Source organism: Globicephala melas, chromosome 17 (genome assembly GCF_963455315.2).
Source record: "Globicephala melas chromosome 17, mGloMel1.2, whole genome shotgun sequence".
Lineage (NCBI taxonomy): Eukaryota > Metazoa > Chordata > Mammalia > Artiodactyla > Delphinidae > Globicephala > Globicephala melas.
Window position 1 is genome coordinate 40,619,047 of NC_083330.1, and position 24,093 is coordinate 40,643,139.

At 41.2% G+C, this 24,093-nt stretch overlaps 1 protein-coding gene and 1 non-coding gene across 3 annotated transcripts in view; both read left to right on the top strand.

Annotated features, from left to right (window-relative positions):
* The first annotated feature begins 3,945 nt into the window (after window positions 1-3,945).
* CPQ (carboxypeptidase Q) overlaps window positions 3,946-24,093 on the top strand; it is a 465,142-nt gene continuing 444,994 nt past the window's right edge. For both annotated transcript variants that reach the window (XM_060287678.2, XM_060287677.2), the window contains exon 1: window positions 3,946-3,979. In XM_060287678.2, the coding sequence (XP_060143661.1) occupies window positions 3,961-3,979 (19 nt within the window). In that variant the 5' untranslated portion in view covers window positions 3,946-3,960. The remainder of the gene's footprint in view (window positions 3,980-24,093) is intronic.
* On the top strand, window positions 14,791-14,862 carry TRNAV-UAC (transfer RNA valine (anticodon UAC)). Its single transcript has one exon. It is a non-coding gene; the product is annotated as a tRNA-Val (tRNA).

Consider the following 24,093-nt stretch of genomic DNA (forward strand, 5'->3'; position numbering starts at 1 on the left):
TGATTAAGAAATATTAGCTATTGTTAACATTGAGTACCATTGTGTACCATTTATTGAGTACCAGGCTGGAGTGCCAGGCTTGCTAGGAATTTTTATAAAATTTATGCAATCTAATTCACAAAGCAGGTTTATTATTTCCCATTTTATAGATAAAATAATTAACGCTTAGAGAAGTTAAACAACTTGTCCGTGGCTAACAGCTAACAAACGGCAGAGCCAGACTTTAACTTCTAGGTCATGTAAACCCATGGTCTTCAGATGTTTTTGCTACTGTATTCCTCGGCACATTAAAAAGAATTACTTCTATAGTTTTCATTGTAAGTATAGTAGTTACAAAGAATACAATCTCCAGCATTGTGAATATTGGCATTTCAAAATAAAACTGTTATATCACTCTTCTAAACGTACCCAAAGGCATTTAAATTTCACAGTGATTGGCTACTCACCACAGTCCATTTTAAAAAAAATACTTGAAAAAACTCGCAATAGTTATAAATTTACACTGTTCTCCTTTTTCTTCTCCAGTCCCACCCACTTTGCCAATTATTTGTCCCACATACACATCCACCTCCCAAACCTGTCTTCTATTCATACTTGAGGTCTTAGTTTAGATCTCTGGGCAGCTTGCCTGGGCTTTGTGAGCCACTCTCTGTCCCACTAACTTTGGTGCCCTTCCAGGGGTGTGCTGGAGCCAACTGGGACAGGCTCTCACAGCCGATTGTTCGCATCACGTCCTGGTTTCAGCATTGTGGGACGTAGTGTTGGCATCTCGAAACTGGCCATGATGGGAGTATTCGCATCAGGGAAATTGACAAATGGTACAAACCAGGATTTTTTTTTTTAACTGATCAATAAACATTTACTGGAACAACGCTGTGCGCCTCCTATATTTTCATAACACTTGGAACACCATTTACTTCATTCATTCAGTGAATGTTTACCCACTGCCTACTATATGTCAGATATTGTTCTTGTCGCTGAGGATATAAAGGTGGGAAAATAAGATAATCCTTGCCATCATGGAGCTGACAGTGTTGAATGTGTGAGACTGACCGTAGTCAAATATCCACATAAACTACATTTAAAATAATTATGTTAAGACCTAAAAACGCTTTAAAACTCTTTAATAGGATATTTGACCTAGTCTAGGAAGGATTTCCTGAGCTAAAATTGGATGAAGGATAAGTTTAGGTTCAGGTAGGAACCAGATGAGGGGACATTCCAGGTTCAGGGAACAACATGTGCTATGGTTGGAGGGAACATGACCCCCAGGGGCAAGGCAAATAGGACAAGCATGGCAGACAGGAACCAGGAAGCTTGCTGGGAGAGGCAGCTGCAGAGTGGAGGCCACACAGAGTTTTGTAGGTCCCACCAAAGAGTTTCATCTTTATCCTAAGAGTCATGGAAAGTCAGTGAAGTGTTTTGATCAGGAAGACCTCATGGTGCAGTGGAAAATCAGCATAGCGTGGTGGTTCAGAAATCAACTCTGGAGCCTGGTTGCCTGGCTTGGAAGGCTGACTCCGCGACTTACTAGCATCTTATTAGTGACTTCTCTGTGCCTCAGTTTCCTCGTGGGTTAAATGGTGATCAAATAATACCTACTCTGCCAGACCATTTATAAAGCATAAAGGAAATTCCAGTTGGAGAAAGCAGCACTGAAAGGTGTGGAGATACACAAATGACAGTGACTCAGGATCTTAAAGCTTAACGCCAGACATCAATAAAAGACAAGGGTGCGGGGGTGGAGGGGAATTCCCTGGCGGTCCAGTGGTTAGGCTTTCACTGCGGGAGCCAGGTTCAATCCCTGGTCGGGGAACTAAGATCCCACAAGCCGCGTGGTATGGCCAAAACCCCCCCCCAAAACAATAAACACAAACCAGTGGGGGAAAAATGTAGTAGAGGGACCAAGGGGTGATTCATTTCAACTCCAAAGCAAATGCGGAGGCTTTAGGGAGGAGGGCTCACCTCAAGGTTGACGGTATAGGCCTGCTCAGGTCAGAGTGCTAACTCTGCACCTCACTAGCTTTGTGATTTGACTTCCCTAATCCTCAGTTTCTTGATCTGTAAAGTGGGAATAATAATAATACCTAACTCATACAGTTGATAAGAATTCACAGTTAATGCATGTAAAGTCTTGGCATAAAGTACCCAATAAATGTGAAGCCATTATTGTTATTATAACGTTACGAATTGAACCTTGAGTGAGAAGAACTTTGATTGGCACTGAAGGAATAAAAGGCCCCAAAGTCAAAAGGCACTTTTAAGTATGGTCATCAGTGTGAATCTATGAACTGTTTTTACTGGCCTGGGATGAGATAAATATAGAAATTGAGAGTAAACACTTAGAAATTAAAAGAACACAAAAATAAATTGACAGTAATTTTATTTTTGTATGCCTGTTATATACCTGTAATGAAAATTGGGGCTTGTAGTTTTTTATGTCTTTTTTCACTTTTCTAGCAAGTTTTTAATTTATATTACAAGAATGACAGTCCATAACTTATCGGAAATAATAAAACTTGTCCTTTACCTCAGGTAGTTTGAGAAAAAAGTAATTCAATGGAGCTGGTTATAGCACCATAGAGATGATCCTGGAAAGGTGGGCCAGGGTCACATTGTGAGGAACTACTTTGAATGTCTGAGTTCACACTTTATTCGGTGGGCAACGGGGTTACTAAAGTTTAGAGAGATTGTTAACTGGGGGTCAAGTGTATGCAGGTAAATGGACATTACAAATTTTGTACTTTTTTAAGTTCCCAGTGAGCACGTGTTTTTTCTTTTAATTAAAAGGTTTTTGGTTTTTTTTTTTTCCTGGTTAAAGAGGAGACCTGAATTGCTCCGTGTTTCACAAAGATAACTGTTTGTATTTGAGAAAAGTGTGGTTAAACAAAGGAATTCAAATTTATCAAAACAGAAAACATTGAAACTACGTGAGCACACGCTTTGTGACCAGCGATGCGAGTGACTCGTTGAGATAAGCTACACCGGGTAATCAGGTGAGTCTCCTTTCTTCTTGGGCACCCTCATATAATTAACGCATAAACCAAAGAGACAGAACTCTTTCTGATCTCCCAGTTCGGGTCCTCTTGTCCACCTTCCATCATCACCACCTCTCTTAACAATCCTGCCCGGCAGGATGGGACAATAACGGTTTAATAACCGCGTGTCCTATCCACGCTTACAAAGCATGGGGTTTCCAGACGCCCTTATGCAGGCGCAGAGACAGAAAAACACCTTTCACGCTTTCCTTTCAGCTCCACAACCCCTTCCTTCCCTACCTGCACGGCCACTCATGAAAGCACAGGACACCTCGGCCAAGCCCTTCGGCCCACCGGAGGTTACAGCTCTTGAAACCTCCGCCGGCCAGAGACCCGCGAGGGCCTGAGGGCGACGCTCGGGCGCTTTGGCCCCTAAATAAAGAAGCAAGGCCGCGGGGCCCAGGACCCAGGGTGGGGCACTGATTTTCTAACGGGAGCCAGAGCCAGAAGGTGAGGCACCAGCTGGTCGGCCCGCCGCCCTCAGGTCTCCCGAGGCGCAGCGAGGCCTGCGGGCGTGGTGGGGGCGGCGCCCCGCCGGGCCCTCCCGCCCGCGCCCAGCGTCCCGGGCCGCTGCGCCCCGCCTTCCCGCTCAGTGCGCAGCGGGCAGAACCGCAGATACCCGGCAGCGTGACCCTGGGCGCCGCCTCCGCCGCCGCCGCCGCCGCCGCAGGCCGAACGGTCGACCAGGTTCGTGCGCCGCGGGCCGGGCCTTGCCCACGGCCTGCTGGGCCCGGCTCCTCCCGGCGGGCGGGCCTAGGCGTTGCCGGCACCGGTGTGGACTTCCCAAGTCACCCATTCGTGGGAGCGACTGACGGACAGGGTAGGGAGGCCACCGGGAGACGGGCAGGGCGTGCGGCTTCCGCGACAAGGGCCAAGCAATGGGGGGGGCGGGGGCCGCGTGCGGCCGCCGGGATAGAGGGAGATGCTGTGCACGGAGAGCAGTGAGTCAGGCGTGATGTCTCCTTTTCTCTCTTGTCTCGGGGAGGGGAGGTGCCCCGCCCCAAGCCGCCCAGGAGCTTCCCTCGCCTGCATCTGGAACCAGCACCTAGTTCCCCTGAGCCTCCAGGTTGCTTTATCGGGTCTCCTTTGTGGTTCTTTTCGCCTTTTATCTTGTACTTTCATTTTCGGTGTGTACGTCTAGGCTCCACGTAGGCTCTTAAGTTACACGAGGGCAAAGCCCCTGTCGGACTTCTCAGGTACTCGGTAGTACTCAAGTGAGCAATTGAATGAATGAGTGAGTTCCTATGAGGGAGAACTGGTGAATTAATGAATGAGTACACATGAAGTAGAGCTGAATGAAGGAATACATGAATGGATATAAATACACACGACAAGGAGGCAGTGGAGACACGGGCTTACAACTCTTATCTTCTGGTAGTTTCCCAAAAGCTGTGTGAATGTGGCACTCTTGTAAATGGAGTCATTCTGACTGTGGCTACTTAAAAGTTCTATTCTATGCTGTTTCAAAAGAAAATAATCACCAGAAGCACCCCTCATATTTCCACTCTAAGTAGATTCTCCTATATGCATTACTTAAAGCAAAGTATGCCTAGGCTTTTTTTTTTTCTTGAGTTTTGTTTTCTACTTTGGAGAATCATTGTCACTCTAATATTATTTAATGTATTTCTGAAAGATAAGGATGAATCTGAAGGTAGTACCACATGACTCTGCTTTTAGTAACTTGTTTGTAAAACCCGATGTCCCTTTGAATTCAGGATTGTGGAGGATCTTGTCTGTCTTCCTGAGACAAGTGCTGACTGGTTTGTGGGTGACCGTAGAAGGCTGAATATAGTTCAGAGAGGAAAAGAGAGACATTTATCGGTGTGCAGACACTTTGGAAGTGACATAGGTTGAGCCTGCTTTAATTCGATTGGTCACTGCATCACTTCTAGGTTTCCAGACCCAGGTTTCAGAAAAGCTGGATGACTTAGATGTGTTACTTGATCTCTTTAGGTCTCAGTTTCTTAATCTCCAAGATGCAGGAGGTTAGGTAGGGCCCCTTCTTGAGTCAGACTTCTAGGATTCTCTTTTATCGGTTAAAAGGTGAAATTGCAGGTGATTTCATGAAGCCTGCTCACTTCAGCTGCTCCTCTTGGGATTCTGTAGAATTTTGGCTCCACTGTTTTCTCTGCAAATTCCAACTCATTCCTCATCCTCTCCACATCTGCTACAAAAGGACCTGGGAGCTTGAGATGAGAATTATAGTCTCTGGGCTGGAGGGGAGAAAGAAGGGCAAGATTGTTTTGTGCATTGCCCCAGGTTCCTGGTCCTGGGTCTAACTTGTTTCCAATACAACCAGCCTGACAATGCCATATATTTTCAGTATATCTAGGGAGTTATATCACTATTAATTTGCCTGCATTTGAGATTAGTTATCATAGGTCACAACATTTTGGAAACGGAAGGACCTTAGAGATTTTTAAAAGGCACTTAAAAAGTCATTTTACGTATGTATTGGAGTATTTCTTGCATGCTACATTTCACAAACACAAAGTCCCAAACACGTGAAGTAAAGTAAAATTAATGTTACCTACTTCAGTTCTTTCAAGTCTATTGGGAGAAGTGAAGTCAAACATGGTGCTTGGTGAAAAAGACCAACTTTCTCTGATTCTTTTCTCAAAGATCCAATTATGGGGTCACATGTGGTTCCAGCATGGAATGTAACAGAGGTCATATTATGGGGCACTGACCACTCACCAAGCACTGTTATATTTAACCTTTTTACTTGTATTGCCCCATTTATTCCTCGCTATAAACCCAAGTGCTAGGTACAGTTGTAATCCCTATTCAACCTTCCTAAATGGAAACAGTGCTTGGGAAATGGGAAAGTCAGGCATTCAAAACACAGGTAGATGGAGGCAGGATTTCTGCCAGAAATATAGACAATCCCTGCTAGGAAAGCCTTGTAATGTTGTCAAATGTGGTCTCTGTGTGTGTTCCAGGTAGTATATTAAACTCTTGGGCATTGTGGGTAAGTAAATTTAGAATGGGAGCTCAGGGGTGGAATGATTAAGACTGAACTATAGAGAATTGTTTGTTTTATCATTTTGAAAATTATTGAGTTCCATTGGTACTCTAGACTCTGATATTTTGACCTAGATGCACATGCATCCTAATTTTAAACGTGTTCAGATTTAACAATCCAGGGAGTATAAAAAGGATGACATCAAAAGCTATGTGGGTGAGTGGCATCTAAGGGCTTCAAACTCTGAGTACTAAACAGTGTTGTTTCTTGGGCTAGTTGCTGCCTCCCAACCTAATGACAACTCCTAACGCAGACAGAGTACAATGCCTACCTCAGTGTAATGTAGGGGCAGAAATGTGAGACGAATTTCCAGCACGCTTATAATTAATTGACAAGTGCAAAAGCGGAAAAGAGAGGCCCATAAAGTAACTGGGAAATTATTTTGTTTCTTCTTTGTCAGTCAAGTTTAGTCTCATAGAAGGCAGAGACCAATTGCGGCTGCTTGAAAAACAGAGAGCCAGTGCCAGTTTGACTTAGCTCAGGAGGCTGAAACTTTCTGCCCTGAAGGCCGGTGTGATGGAATAGACCTTCCCATTGCTCACAATATTATGAAAAAAAACATTAAAGCAACAATTTTTATTACTTGCCCTGGAGCTAGAGCTTTAAAATATACTTTCTTCTCCCCCTGCCCTCCCTAAGCCACTTAGGTTTTAAAAACAAACAACCCATTCATGTGTTTGCTACATCAGATTATTAGTCCTTTTCTTTATCCCTGGGCCCTGTTTCTTTAATGCAGCTAAGAAGGAGGACTGGTGTGCTTCTAGATCTATGGAATTTTTCTTTAGTTATTCTTTTACTCAGCGCATATTAATTTCAGTAAACATTTAATGAGTGCATACTGTGTGCCAGGTAGAGATGAATGAGATACCGAGTTTACGTAGGAAAGTGACCCATCCACAAATAATTGCAGCACAGGGTGATGTGGAAGTAGTGGCCACTCATTCTCCCAGGAGAGAGGTATGGTCAGAATTTAGGAAGACTTCGCAGAGCAGGTGAATTTTGAACTGGATTTCGAAGGCTGAAAGCCAAGAGGAGGGAGAAGGGTGTTTGTTCTAAGCACAGAGAACTACATGGGCAAAGAAATGGAGGCAGTCTGAGCGTGGCACTCCCAGGGGGAGACGGGTTGGGTGCGTCTGTAGTAAAGAGGTCTTGTGAGGTTGGGGCCAGAGAAGGAAGGTCCTTGAATGTCATGTTTTTCAGGGTTTATCACAGCCTAGATAATCTTTAAGAGTTTTTAAGCTGAATTTTTAAGCAGAGGAGTGCTATGATTGGATTTCCTTTAGAAAATAGCTCCAGCAATAGTATTTCAGAGGAACTAGAGAGGGAAAAGCCAAGGAGGCCAGAAGAAAGTGAGGATGATGTTGCTATAGTCCAAATGAAATAGGATAAGGGTGTAAACTAGTGTAAGTTGGAGAGATATTCAGAATATAGGGAAGGCAGGATTTAATGACTAGCTGCATATGGGAAATAAGGTTGAAAATAATTCTGAGGTTTTGGAATTGCTTACCTGGGTGGATGGAGATGCCACTAATGAGGGTAATGAACACCAGATGAGGAAGAGGTTCTGGCAGAAAGACAGTGAGACAACTTTGGAACATCCAGGGGAGATCCCTGGTGTACAGCCTTGACTGTAGCTGTACTGGGACGTCATATATAGCCAAGACTGGCCAAACTTTACGACAGGTCCACAGTCTAAAAAGACAGATCAGTTCAATAAAACACTTAAAAAGAAGGAAAAAAACCACATTAGACTTAACTAATGACCCTTATATTTCAGGTGAGATCTTTAGAACTCTAAATATTATGTAAGTTCTAGTGAAGGAACAAAGTTAGATACTCAGACAATGAGGGGTTATTATAAACCACCAAGAGAAACCAAAACAGAGCAACACAGACAGGAGTGGTTGAAAGGCACAAAGATGAGCAAATGGCAGGAGTGTAGCAGAGAGGACTGGTTGCTTAAAGCACAGGTATAGGCAGATTTGGAATACAGAGAGGAAATTTGAGCTGGCTCTTCCAAAGAACGTATTTCTTTAGTGGTAAGAATATCACAAGCTTTGCTTTCTCATCTTTTTCACCTTGTCAGGGAGAGACAGATAGGTGATTGTTTCGAGGTGCTGTGCAGAGGGTTTGATCTTATTTTGCAGAGATGGTGTTGGGAGACTTTGAACTAAGGGAAGAATAACAAGTAGAGTGAGATAAAATGAAAAGGATAATGATTAGGAGGAATTTTCAGAACTTTTAACGAATTCTGTGAGAAACAGTTGCTAACAGAGAAAAAGTTAGATTGATGTAGTGTTCTCTTAGGGTCGTGGCATTAGACCTGCTTGGAAAAAAAGGGTATATTAGCATAGCACCTTATATTTAAAAATAATTTTTATATGAACCCTCAGAAGCATGTGCAGGCAGGCACTATTATCTTTCTTTTGTAAACTGAAAATCTGGGTATTAAGGAGGCTGTAGTTTGCCTCAGATCGCACAACTGGCAAGAACTCTAGGCCTTCTGAGTTTCAGCCCACTGCTCTGTCCATTGTATCGGAACCTTGCTTTGCCTTGGAACCTTGGCGTTTTACAATGAGTCCCCTCCACCTCCCACCATGTCCATCATGTAAAAGTAAGACTAAAGCAGATGATATTTGAAGGCCAACAGAGCCAAGATCTCTGGGGAGACAGGCAGTGGTGGAAAGGATCCTTAGCACCAACTCTGCTATGTGCAGTAGGGATGGTTATGAAGGGTTGTATATAGAGAATTGCTGTGGAAATCAAATAATACTTAAAATGTAATAGGAGAGTTTGCAATATAAAAAAATCTTAGGACTAAATCTTCCAAGAGGCAAATAACCTCTTTACAAAGGGAACTATTAATCATTCCTTAACATATTATCTGGATAAATCCAGACTTTCAATATGGGGTTTGCTTAAAGCAAGATACATCTGCAGTAAGCTATGTCTACATTGATCATATTATATGTGAAGACTTTTCCAAGTTGAGTATCGAGTAAGAAAATGGGGACCTGGACCTGGATCCCCTAATTATTTGAGGCCATTTACAGCACATGGAACGTAATGATTTTCAATTAAATCCATCTAGCTACCTTTGCTTCTTATGAAGCACCTACAGGTAGGACACTGGCCACAGCTCAGCTGGGAAATGGAGAGAAAAGCCCAGCACTGGCACTGCCCCTGGTGGGACCCACAAGAGACAGTCATCAGTGTAAATCCGTCAACATAGTGGGCCGGAGTGGGAAAACCAGAAACCTTGACGGACCTTGAGTTCCACATCATTATTAAAAAGAAACCAAGTGTAATTCAAAGCAAAGAGCATTATACCAGATCTAGAGTTGATAAAAGATAAAATCTATAAGGAAGACAGAATAGCTGTGACATTTTATGGGCCAGGCATTTAAACATATTTATCTTCAAAGAATATAAAGGAAATGGTCAGAAGTATGAGAAAATGACCAAAACAATTAAAAAAAATTAATTTTTATTAGAGTATAGTTGATTTACTATGTTGTGTTAGTTTCTGCTGTACAGCGAAGTGAATCAGTTATACATATACATGTATCCACTCTTTTTTTAGATTCTTTTCCCATATAGGTCATTACAGAGTATTGAGTAGAGTTCCCTTTGCTATACAGTCGGTCCTTATTGGTTATCTCTTTTATATATAATAGTGTGTATATGTCAATCCCAGTCTCACAGTTTATCCCTTCCTCCCTTCCCCCTTGGTAACCATAGTTTGTTTGCTACATCTGTGACTCTCTTTCTGTTTGTAAATAAGTTCATTTGTAGCCTTTTTTTAGATTCCACATATAAGCAATAACATATGATATTTGTCTTTCTCTGTCTGACTTGACCAAAACAATTTATAGGAGACTTTAAGATCTGTTGTTTATATGACAGATCAAGCAGACAAAAGCCAAATGGTAAGATTTGAATAATATAATTCATGAGGTTGAAGAATATAATTCATAAGGGTGAACAGGGATATAGAAAGTTTCAATAATATGGTATATTAAAGGTTTATCAAAAAATTCTTTATGTTATATATGAATATATATGTGTAAGATATATGATTATATATGTATATATATGGTCCCTTATTCACAGAAAATTCCTTTCTTCTTCAAGCATTTATGAAAGATTGTAAAAAACGTTTAACGAAGAATTCAGTGAATTCGAGAGGCCTGCTGGTCTTGTGCCTTGATCCTCTGGTTAGCCCATGTTTTCAATTAGCTTTGTAATTGATTGAAATGGTAAAGAGAAAACATCTTCTCTTTCACGATGCTGTCAAGTGGCTCATAGAATGAATCTTCCACCTTCATGTGTCCCTTTTGTTCCCAGAACATCGTTTTGAGGTTCTTTTACCATTATCAGAATACTTTGGATCTATGTTATCGGTGACTAATCTGAAGATGCATTTGTTACATTTGTTTAATGTTCTAAATCATTAATAGCGTGTGTGCTGTATCGCAAAATTTACCATCTGAAGCATCTGGCTGTTCTTTTATAGGGTTTTTCTTTTCATTAGCTTTTCTGAGATAAGCCTTACAGAAAACCAGGGGCCATAGGAAGACGAGGGAATGAACGGAGGATCCCAAACCCCAGTTTAGTTCTTTGGGAAGCAGAGGGCAAATCATGGAAGTCAGCACTCTTCAGACTTCATTCCACTACTTATTCAGCCTAAATTTTAGGGTTTACCACTTAAACTAACCATCACTAGCACCCTGTATTTGCTGTAGTTTAACAGTTAAGAAAATAGGATCGGAAGTCGGTTTCTTGGGTTCAGATTTCAGCTCTGTCACCAACACTTGTGTGACCTTGGACCAATTACATATCCTCTCTATGCCTCAATTTCTTCCTTTGTAAAATGGGAAAACTAATTATAACTGTCAGTGGTAGGCAGAATAATGTCCTCCCCCAAAGATGCCCATGCCCTAATCCCTGGAACCTGTGAATATGATAGGTTATGTGACAAAGGAGAATTAAGGCTGTGGATGGAATTAAGATTGCTCATTATCTGACTTGAAATCCATATCCTGGATTATGTGGTGGGCCTAATTAACAGTGGGAGAGGGGGGCAGAAGAGGATCAGAGAGTTAGGGTGATGTGACTATGGAAGAACGGCCAGAGAGATGCAATGTTGTCAGCTTTGAAGATGGAGGAAGGAGGCCATGAGACAAGGAATGTGGGTGGCCATTAGGATCTGAAAAAGGCAAAGATCCTTCCCTAGAGCCCCCGGAAGGAATGCAGCCCAGCCAACACTTTGATTTTACCTGGTGAGTCCAGTGCTGGATTTCTGACCTACAGAACTGTAAGATAATAACTTTGTATTGTTTAAGCCACCAATTTTGTGGTAATTTGTTACAGCAGCAATAGAAAACCAATGCATTATCCTCTAGGTTTGCTGTAGGGTTAAGAAATATAAACATTTAGGACAGGCCTGCTCAGTCAATATTAGCCACTATCATCATTAATTTTTTCATTGGTAGGTTCCCTCCTGTCTTTGCACCTTTGTAATAGCTGTTTTGTGATTACCTGAAATTGTTGGAAATCACCCTCCTCCTTCCCCAAGACTGTGTTTCTCACTCTCAAGGTAGGCCATACTCAGTCTCCAGCAATTTGTCAAAATTACTGTTTAGGTATTCCTAGACTTAATGGGTCCAGTGGCTTCTGCTCCAGATAAGCAGATCTGGGCTGTGACTCTCTGGATTTTCCTGTCTCTCTAGATTTTAGAGTGGTGGTTTGCTTTGCACTCTCACGTCTCTGCTCCAAGGAGAGTCATTGGTTTTCAGTTTGCTCATTTTATTTGTTGCTGTAAGGACAGGAGTGACGACGGAAGTGAGCTCAGTGCTCTCATTGCCATGTGGCTCTAAAGAGCTCCTCTGTTCTCAAGAGATCTCTAGCTCTACACTTGACGTTCTTCTGATTTCTGTTCTCTGGTTTTCAACTCATCAATTTCATTCCCAAATATGCTTTCTGGGTTTTCTGTTTTGGTTAATGGCATCTCAATCTATGAGATAGTAGGTAATGTGATGTATCTGAAATATAGGGCACAAAACAGGATCAAAATCTGGGAGGTTAGCCTTAACTCTTCCCTTTCCTCATCTTCCCACATTATTAAGTTACCACATGCTGTTGTGCCTACCTGTGATAGCACCTGAAATTTTCTGTTTTTCTTTTTATCCCCCCATCCTTTCTATCACGACTCTAGTCACATCCGTTATTGTCTCTTGCCTTGGCCAGGCAGAATTTTTTAAATTACTTCGTCTTCCACACTGCTTCAAGAGTTGGATCATAGACTGAATCATATTACTTCCCTTCTCAAAAGACCTACATTTTGAGAAATTGTCTGCGGAATAAAGTCTAAACTCCTAATAAAGTCTAAACTCCTAATATGGCATTAAAATGTATTTCTCGGTACGTTCCTGGTGCATTCACTTACTGTATTAGTTCGCTAGGCCTGACAAAACAAAATACCATAGAGTGGGTGGCTTAGACAGTAGAAATGTATTTTTTCACAGTTCTAGAGGCTGGACGTCCAAGATCAAGGTGTCAGCAGGTTTGATTTCTTCTGAGGCTTCTCTCCTTGGCTTGCAGATGTCCATCTTCTTGCTGTTTCCTCACATGGTCATTTTCTTTCTGTTCGTGTGCATCCCTGGTGTCTCTGTGTGTCCAAATGTCCTCTTCTTATAAGGACCTCAGTCAGATTGTATTAGCCCCACCCCCCGTGCCCTCATTTTAACTTAATTACCTCTTTAAAGTCCTTATCTCCTAATATAGTCACATTCTGCGGTACTGGGTAGTAGAGCTTAAACATATGAACTGTGGTGGGGCACAATTCAGCCCATAACACCTACTAGATCCCTCCATGTATTCTAGATGTGTGTATCAGATCACATCATGAGTGCACATCACGACCTGGGAAGATTTGAAAAATACTGATTCCTGGCCCCCACCTAACCCTGTGGGTTCTGAATCACTATGTCTGAAATGGGACTGGGAATACACTTCTTGTATGCATGTGTATGTTTAAATTTCTCCCTCGTGCTTTATAATACTTCAGCTTTTTATACGCCAGAATTTTTTTTTTTAAATCATTTCTGGGGAACATATTATAAATGTTCACATCTTTGCTCATGGTTGTTCTTTAAATACCCTTCCCACCATACAACTATGCAAATTCATCTATCCTGCAAGGCTGAGCTGGAATATCATCTTCTCCGTTATTGCTTCCTTGTTCTCTCCTGTGATAATCCTGCAATACTTTATCATTACAGTTGACCCTTGAACAACTTGGGGGTTGGGGCACCAACCCCACAGCAGTCGGCAATCCGAGAGTAACTTTACAGTGAGCCCCACCTATCTGTGGTTCTGCATCCTCAGATTCAGCTAACCTTCGATCCTGTAGTACCTGCAGTATTGATTGAAAAAAATCCACATATAAGTGGACAGACACAGTTCATACCCGTGTTGGTCAAGGGTCAACTGTACTTTATTGTTAGTACCTGAGAATCTGTTTCCTTTTGTCTCTGTATCGCAGTCATTTGCCTTCCTCTTTCACTGGCTTCCTAAGGCCTAGGACGACATATTCTTTATCTCTGTATATCTGAAACAGTTGCAGTTGTTCTGAGCATAACAGGTAGTCAATCAATGTCTGTAGTATGAATAAATGAATGAACTCATTAATAAATGCTAATAATTTTCTTATGACTTTTTATCCAATGGAGACCATTGGATAAAACAAATAAGCTTATCCAATGTAAAACTAGTGGCAAATTTTTATTCTTGAATTGAGCATCCTTAACATGATACATGAACAGTAGTCTTCATGTGTATTTCCAATTTAGGACTTTAAACATGTAAAATTTTTTCTTGAAGAAGGTATTTGATAATACGAAGAGGATATAGCGAAGGCATCATAACAATTTGTGATAATGACAATATTTTTTTGCTTTGCATTTTCAAGGCAGAGTGTGGATGGTTCAGTTCTTAAAGATGAACGGATTCCCTAGTGTCCAGTTGTGGTGTATCCTTGTTTATCCTCCCGATCAAGAACTGCTGCCTTCTAGGGGGTATGTTAAGGTGGAATTGTCTATTCGCTGAGCTAATAATAAGCTGTGTTTTCCTGGGTCAGTGAATAACAGAAACAGTTCTCGAAATAATTACATCAGCTGAGACCCAACTTCCAGGCAGGGATCAAGAGTCTGACTTTTCCTTTGTGTTAGTTTTCCCCAAACTACTAAAATTTCTAGAGATGGAGTAATTGCCTCTCAAATAATTTCTCCAAAGCCTTTTCTGAACCAGAGCAGGCAGTGACAGAGATTGGCAGGGGAAGGACTGATGTCTGCTCATGAGGGGAAGAATGACGCTGCCTTGAAAACACAAATGAGCCTTTGGATGTGGAAATTGACAAGGCTCAGAGAGCCCTGAAACATCTTTAGAAACCAAGCCCAGCGGAATAATGGGAGGCTGTGTTCTGGCTTGGCATGGGAGCCTGTCTGGCACAGACTACACTGTAAACAACTCAAACATTTCAAACATTTGCATCTGCATACATGACATTAGATTCTCAAAATGTCCAATTAAACACTTCCTCAGCTGACCTGGTGTCAGCCCGGCCTTTCTGATGGGGAAGGAGTTTCAGCTGATACTGTTGTATGCTCTTCCTTTCTGGACCCAATCTTGTCCTTCTTGTTCAGACACAATTCTTCTTAAGGGAATTCCCTGGTGGCCCAGTGGTTAGGACTCAGTGCTTACACTGCCGTGGCCCAGGTTCGATCCCTGGTTGGGGAACTAAGGTGCGCAAGCCACGTGGCATGGCCGTGTGTGGCTGAACCACACTGACTCCATTTTGTCATCTCCATCTTAGGTCCACAGCCCTCCCCCGTCCCCCTTCTGTGTGACTCAGCGTTAGCTTAACTTACAAGGGTATGTTCCCCATCAACTTTTACCCTTGTCTTCATCTGATGTGGAAACTGGAAGAATGCCTTATGCTGACACAGATGGTTAATGGTCCTGAGATCCCTGGGGGAGGGGAAAATCCCCGGTCCCCGTCGGTGTGGTCATGCTTCTCACTTGGTAGTCAGATTCCGTGTTTAGCTCTGGCCCCTTTAGATCCCCCGGTACCCCTTTCTATGGTGCAAAGTGCAGCTGCGAATGCCTCTGGATCATCCCGTCGGCCTGATCCTTCCTGCCTGTGTGTACGTTACCCACGACAAACTTCATAATTGCACTTTATGGAATTGCCTGCTTTGTTTTTCTGTCTCAAAGTTCCTTGTCAGTTTGGAGGATATTATTCAGTATCTCTGCCTCCCAATAATTGGTACAGTATGGAGAGAGAATTTGGCTTTGGAAAGGAGGGCGAGCACTTCTTTCACTGGGACGTGAGCTGAGAAGAGCGGTATAGATAAAGGGATAGAAGGGTTACGAGTTGAGGACAAAGAAAGCCAAGTCATCTCATGGTCATAATATCGTATTCTCAGTTATGTAGAAGAGGAGAGCTTTTGCTGAGCATGAGGGGAGTAGGGGTTGAATCTGGGGCTTAAGGAGAGTGGAAAGACTTTGTAGCAGCTGCTGTGGGGAATTTGATAGGGGTCAGTTGAAGATAAATATAAGGGTTGCTGAGCAATGCAAGGGACCCAGCTGAGATCAGACAGCCTTTAGTTCATATGGAGATATTTGGCATGATTAAGTAAATGTTGATGATGGTGTTATGCAGCACGTACAGAGAAAGCTCAAAATTAGTTTTGAAGAATTGGCAACTTGGGTGAGGAGGAAAAGCAAAGGTATTCTAAGGTGCTAATGAAAGCATTGTTGGAATCATTAATTACCAATTGAGGTTTTGAACCAAGATTAATCTGCAATGGTGAGTTGGGTGGATAGAAGTACAGTCAGACTGGAGACGAGGAAGTGTCTTAGTTCTGACTGCTGTAACAAAGCGCCGTAGACTGGGTGGCTTATGCACAGCAGAAGTTTACTTCTCACAGTCTGGAGGCTAGAAATCTGAGTTCAAGGCAGCAGCATGGTCAGGTTCTGCTGAGGACCCTCTTCTGGGTTGCAAACTGCCACTTTCTCATAGTGTCCTCACATGGCAAAAGAAGAAGGTGCCCTTTTATAAGGGCACTAATTCCGTTCATGAGGGCTCTACCCTCATGACCTAATTACCTATCAAAGGTCCCACCTCCTAATACCATCACATTATGGTTAGGATTCCAACATATGCATTTTAGGGGGACACATTCAGTCTATTGCAGGAGGCTCTTCACTTAGCCAGTGTCAATCTAGCTGCTTCTCTGTGCCACACATGTGCTGAGTGGTGGGGATACAAGGATGAAGAAAACACAGTTCACTTTAAAAGCTCAAAAGCATTTATTGAGCTTTTAGTGTATACTGGGTGGAAAGACATTGATCTTTCCCTTGAAAAGCTTTAAGACTAGTGAGATAGTCTGGATAATTTTGATTCAGATTGTGGTAAACTTTGAAGGGGGTAAGCAGAGGGTGCTAGAAAGTTGTAGAAGAGGACATTCAACACAACCTGTGAGAAGAGGAACCAGGTCATCCTGCTAAGTATCCTCCTACTCCCCAGGATCACCCCCCTACCCCCAGTTATTTGAACATTATATAGAGAGAATGGTGTGTACATGGCACAAGGGTGAATGTCTGAATCTAAATTCAAGTCACTTCATGTTCCTCCTCTGCATTTCATTAGAGACATTTTGTGGCTTAAATGAGAAAGTGCTTGTTTGAAAAATCTTTGTAAACTGTAATGTTCAGATGATGGTGGTTTCTTTATTTCTCTTTCTATGCTGTATGAATTCTAAGTCTTTTCCAAACTCTAATTTTCAGCCTTATCTCCTCTTTTAAAGTGAATTCCTCTCTATCCCCACGCTTAGCCCACATTTGGTTCTATCTTTCTCTACTGTTCCTAAACCTAAAATGCCCTTCTATTTTCTCTCCTGGCAACTAAATCTTAACCATTTTTTTTAAAGGCCTGACTGAAGTCCTGCCTCTTTTATGAAGTTCTTCTTAATTATTCAGGTCACCTATATTCTCTTTTTTTTCTTATACTTCATTTTTCACTACTGATTATTTACTCTTTAATTTTTGCTTATCTTTCAGTCTCCACAATGTATTTTATACTTCTGAGGGCAGGAATCCTGACTTTCACTATCTTTATACCATGCATAGTTCTGGTCATATAGGTTTAAATAAATAGTTGGTAGTTAATTACTTGTTAATTGGGAAAAAGTGCTAACCTGCAATAATTGCACTTTGGATATGCTTAGTGAGCTTCTCTTTTCCCCAGAGGAAGAAGTAATTGTGGATTGATTAGACTGACAGATGTGGAAACAATTTAGTCCAATTTAACAAACCCTTATTGAATTCTGGAACACATGGCAAGTGCTCAATAAACGTTCATTTTTTCACTTATTCAGTCAACAAATATTTATTGAGTATCCACTATATGCCCCACACTGCGTGAGTTATTGTAATACGTGTAACCTATTAGACATTCAGACATTGAGAATCAAAACATAACTATGACATGGTTCTCATCCTTTTCTTTAATAAATTTATTTATTTATTTATTTTTGGCTGCGTTGGGTCTTTGTTGCTGCTTGCAGGCTTTCTCTAGTTGCAGCAAGTGGGGGCTACTGTTTGTTGCTGTGCACGGGCTTTTTATTGTGGTGGCTTCTCTTGTTGCGGAGCATGGGCTCTAGGTATGTGGGCTTCAGTAGTTGTGGCTCGTGGGCTCTAGAGCACAGGCTCAGTAATTGTGGCGCTCAGGCTTAGTTGCTCCATGGCATGTGGGATCTTCCCGGACCAGGGGTTGAACCCATGTCCCCTACACTGGCAGGTGGATTCTTAGCCACTGCGCCACTAGGGAAGTCCACGTGGTCCACATCCTTAATTTGCTTTGCTTAAATGACCAACGATGACATCATTGGTTGATTATAAGGCATTATAGAAAAGTAAATAGTATGCTGTGGACATACAAAGAAAGGAGCAATTCATTCTGACCTGATAGTTCAGGAAAGGATTCACAGAGGAGATAACATTCAGGAAAAAAATGAAGTGGGCAGGGAAGTAGCTTTGACACTCTTGTTCGCTTTGTTACAATTTTGTAATTTACATAGTGTGTTGTTAAAAATTAAGATGCTGGAGAGTTTCCACTTCTGGGAAGATGGGGTAGATGTACTTTTTCCTATTTATCCTGCTAAGTACAACTAAAAAAATCTAAAAACCTATGTCTGTCTGTCTATCTATCTATCCATCTACCTACCTACCTACCTACCTACCTACCTACTCAAACATAGTAAGACTCTGAAAGGTGGAAAGAAGGTAGACCAGCTAGGGACATTGGGACCCGAGTTCCTTGGGTTTTCTTTTTGTGTCATATATCTCAGACTTGGAGCTGAAAAAGCTGGCAACTTGGAAATACCAATGAGTACAGACAAAAAACAAACAAACAAAAAAACCCCAACAAAAGCTGGCTCTCTCTAGGCAAAGGACCAGGAAAGGGAGAGTCTAGCAAGACAGAAGATTTTTAGAAAGTAATCACTCTATTCCAGTCAAACATTACAGAAAAATATGTAGCCCACTGTGTGACCCATGTCAACAAAGACTGATTGGATAGCTTAGACTTCTACCCATCTATCCACTCAAAAAAGACTGAGTGGATAGCTTAGGCAGGGTATCCCAACATGCCTCCTGGGTGGTGTCACAGAAGACCAAGCAGGGAGTCAGGACTTTCATACCCACCAGCCACTAATGAGCCTCCCCACCCCCAGCCCCACCTGTAGAGTAAGTAGAGACCATGTGGGGAGCGGGGACTATGACCCATTTGGCAACAATGTACCCCTCCACTTACCTGCTGGCATGGTGTCAGAGGGGATATCCTGGAGAGTCAGTACTTTCACCATTGTCAGCAGTAGTGAGACCATCTCACTACATAGTTAGTGAAGACCACGTGGGGTATCTGAAACTCCAGTCCTCCTTCAGAATTTATAAGGAGACCCCACTCTTTGAGTGTCTGTGGAGGCCAAGTGGGGAACCTGCACTGCTACCTCCACTGACAGTGTTGCAGCAGCAACATCTCCTACCCACTTCCTCCACTGCAGTGGTATCAGAAGAAACCAGCTAAAATAGGAGGTTTCAAAAAGATCCGGAGTCTCATAATGCAACAATGTCTGTGTTTCAGTTGAAAATCACTTGTCATTAACAAAAGAGCCAGGGAGATCTCAAACTGCATGAAAAAAGAAAATCAATAGATGCCAATACCAAGATGACAGAAATTTTAGAACTATCTGACAAGGACTTTAACACAGCCAGACAACAATGCTTTAATGAACAATTACAAACATGCTTGAAACAGATGAAAAAATAGAAAGCCTCAGGGAAAAATAGAAAGTCTCAGTAAAGAAATAGAAGATATAAAGAAAAATCTAATGGAAATTTTATATATGAAAAATACTATAAGCAAAATAAAAATCTCAATGAATGGCCTCAATGCAGAACAGAGGTGACAGAAGAAGGAATCAGTAAAATGGATGATAGAGCAATAGAAATTGCCCAATCTGACCAACAGGGAAAAAACAGACTGGAAAATAAAAGGAACAGAGCCTCAGGAGGCCATTGTACTATAAGAAAGATAGTACAACATTCTATTCTAACATTCAACCTTCTATTCTAACATTCTAACATTCATGCTGTCAGTGTTTCAGGAGAAGAGAAAGAAATCAGAGTTGAAAAAAACCCTCAAAGAAATAATGGCTGCAAACTTACCAAATTTGATAAGAGACATAAACCTAGAGATTCAAGAAGCTGAGCAAACTTCCAACAGAATAAACTCTACTGGATCTCTGCCAACACACAGCATAATTAAACTTCTGAAAACTAAAGACAAAGAAAAGAACCTTGAAAGCAGCCAGAGCAAAATGACACCTTACCCTTAGGGGAAAAATAATTAGAATGAGAGTATATTTCTCACTAGAGACTATGGAGGTCAGAAGATGATGGCACAGTATTTTCTGGGTGCTGAAAGAAAATAACTGTTAACTTAGATATTATATCCAGCAAAAATATCCTTCTGGAATAAAGGGAAAATCAAGACATTCTCAGGTAAAAGAAACAACCTTAAGCAGACCTACCCTAAAAGAATGGCTAAAAGAGGTTCTCTGAACAGAAAGGAAACGCTAAAAGAAGGAATATTAGGAAGGAAAGAAAGAACATGATAAACAAATATGTCAGTAAATACAATTGGGTTTTGTTTTCCTCTTGAGTTTTCTTAATTATGTTTGATGATTGAGGTGAAAACTGTTAACACTCTCTAAATGTGATTCTAAATGTATGTAGAGAAAATATTTAAGAAAATTATATAAACATGGAGAAGTAAAGGGACATAATAGGTAAGTTTTCTATACGTCACTCAAACTGGTAAAATATTTTACCAGTGATGATGTATATATGATATATAGATGATGTATATATATATATATATATATATATATGATGTTACACCTATTACAACCACTAAAAAAGCTATGCAAAGAGGTATACTTGAAAACACTACAGATAATTAAAAATGGAATTCTAAAAAATGTTCAAGTAACTCACAGGCAGGCAGGGGAAAAAAAAAACAGAAACAAAAAGCAGAGAGGAAAAATAGAAAACAAAAAGTAAAACAGCAGTGTTAAGTTCTAACATATCAGGAATTACGTTAAATGTAAATGGTGTATATATAGCAATTAAAAAACAGAGACTGGCAGGGACAATTAAAAAAAATGTGCTCCACTGTATACTGTCTACAAGAAACTCATTTCAAATATAACAATATGAGCAGGTTGAAAATAAAAGGATGGAAAATTATAAACAGTTGATTATCATTATTTTTGGTAGCTAATAAAGTTACTATGAATGCTGAATTAGCAAATACTGAACTGCTGCTTCTAAGGGAAATGCAGGGTTAGGTTCCTGTGAGCCTGTGTTCACATTTTTGTCAACTGATCAATACATATTCTTGTTTTATGTGTTTCTGTTTAAAGACACCTTACTGAGTATATATTGTTGATTCATTAACTTTGAACTCACTGCCACCTGCACTGTGATTCATATTTGATCAAAGCTTATCTAGCACATGTTTTCTCTGTAAAGCAAATCATAGCTTCTTTTACTTAGAAGGAGTAGACAGCACTTCAGCACTATGCTTGAGGCCATTTTAACAGTAAAATTACCAACAAAAAGCACAGAAATGAGAAGACACAGACAGCAGTACCAGGACTGAAGCAGGAAATCTGCAGACACTAAGAGGTTAATAAGGGACTACATACTGCAAGCAATTTTACATATATAAATTTGACAGTGTAGAAGAAACAGACCACTTCCTTGTAAAACACAAACTACCACAATTTACTCAATATGTAACAAATAATTTGAATAGCCTTATAACTATAAAGGAAATTGAATTGATAATTTAGAAACTCCTAAGAAAGAAATCTCTAGCCCCAGATGGTTTCACTATAGAGAATTCTACCAAATGTTTAAAGAAGAATTCATATCAGTCCCCAAAATAGAAGAGAACATTTCCCAAATCATTTTATGAATCTAGTATTACTGTGATACCAAATGGCAAAAACAGTACCAAAAAGAGAACTACAGACCAATGTCCCTCATGAATATAGACACAAAATCCTTAACAAAATATTAGCAAATAGAATTCAGCAACACAGAAAAAAAACTGTACGTCATGACCAAGGAAGGTTTATTCCAGGAATCAAGACTAGTTCAGTATTTGAAAATCAATCAGCATTGTGGTGGCTGGAATGATTAGGAATACAATATAGAAGCATCCAATTTACAGTATATACAAACTAAAGTGTGAGTGAGTGTTTGTGTGTGTTTGTGAAAAGCATGTGCAAGTATGTCTTAGGAAGTGGACATAATTCTTCTTTTTCAGTATTTCTAATGTTCCATTGTAAACTGTAAGAGCTACACGGTAGTGTAAAGTGGCATTTGTAATCCTATTCAGCTCTTAACTTGCCAAGAAGAATACCCTCTCTCAGGATATGTAGCTTCACTACATTACTAACCATTGTATTGTCAAATCCATGTAAATTATGGAAAACAAAAGAAAAACAAATGGCGTAGCTAAGGTTTGGCAGCTGCAACAAGGAACCTATCAATTTGAGGTTTATTGTAATGGATTACATTTAAAAGAATTCTTCCAAGTAATTCTAGAGCTTGAAATGAATGAAGAATCTACAACTCATTTCCAAAAATTAGGGAAAAAAGAAAATAAAATTCTTGCCAACTTTTTCTTGACTTGTATTTATGGAATATATGAAAGTTTAGCATTTTAGATTTTTTCCTAATTATTAGTTAATTTTCTTGATCTAGTTAAAACATCTAAGTTTTAGCTAGAGTGGTAATTCACTACTCTGGTATTCAGGGATGTGGCAGAAAAATAGATTCTATCAGATCTTATGGTTTAGAGTAATTCTTACAGATTCAGGTGTAATAGATGAAGATTTTTGCTTTTATAGAACCAGATAATTGTTTTTCTATGCAGTATCCAATACCAGCTTACTACATAATAAAAATGAAACCATAAAAGTAAAAAGGAGGCAAAAATAAAGCTTTATGGACATCTGAAGCCATTTGTGAAAGCTGCTGTGTTACAGATCACAAGGCAGGTAGTTAACAAACTCCAGGTGCCTGGACGGGACTGCACCATTGCGCTACTCCTAGACCATGTGAATGATGTCCTCTGGGGTCATGTATTACATAGTCAGCTCCGTTCTGTGTAACAGCCCTGGTACCTACCATGTGCCTGATACTGTTCTAGGTAGTGGGGATACAGCAGTGAATAAAACAGACGGGGGCTTCCCTGGTGGCGCAGTGGTTGAGAGTCCGCCTGCCAATGCAGGGGACACGGGTTCGTGCCCCGGTCCGGGAGGATCCCACATGCTGCAGAGCAGCTGGGCCTGTGAGCCATGGCCGCTGAGCCTGCGCGTCCGGAGCCTGTGCTCCGCAACGGGAGAGGCCATGTACCGCAAAAAAAAAAAAACAAAAACAAAAAAAAAACAACAGATGAAAATCCCTGCCCTCATAGAGTTTCCATTCTAGACTGGGAATATGGACTATAAGCTAAATGGGTAAGTTAATTTTATAGTATGTTGAGAAGTGACACGTTCTATGCAGAAAATAAATTGAGGGAGGAGGAAAAGGACTGCTAGAGCAGGGAGTCATGGGAATTTTGAATCTGGTGGTCAAGGAAAGATTCACTGAAAAGGGAATTTTGAGCATAGCCTTGAAGGTACTATGTTCCTTCTGTGTAAGAGTGTTCCAGACAGAGGGAACAGTTAGTACCGAGGTTCTGAGCTGGGAACCTTGTACTTTAGCCAGGAGGTCAGAGTGACTGGAGTAGAGGGAGGGAGTAGTAGAGAAGAGGTCTGAAAGTAGCAGCGGCCTTGTGGGCATCCTGAGGACTTTGCCTCTTACTCTGAGCGAGATGGGGAACAATTTGAGGGCTTTAAGCAGGGGAACATCCTGTTTGACAGCTAGCTTTGGTGTGAGTACCACATTGCCTTGCTGGTAAGGAAGCAGCTCAAATACCACAATGAAGCAACTTAGCAATAAAATGCTAAGTTAGGGCTGCAACTGGGGAAAAGGGTGGTTAGACTGAAAAAAAGAAAAAAAAACCCAAACCACACATACACAACACCGGATGAGACTTTTCTGTTACTTTTTTTTTTTTTTTTTTTTGTGGTACGCAGGGCTCTCACTGGTAGCACAGGTAGATATAGCCCAGGCATCTCCCCATCTGCAGACCCCAAGGGTGGCCCACAACCCCTTCCAGGGGTCTTCTCTCTTCTTAATAAGAGTAAGGTGGTGTTTGCTTTTTTCATTTGTTGACATGTGCACTGACGGTACAAAAGCAAGTGGGCATGAGCTGCTGACACTCAGCCGGCGTGGTGCCCGCCTGTGCTCACAGCCATTGAATTCTTTACCACCAGATTTTAATCC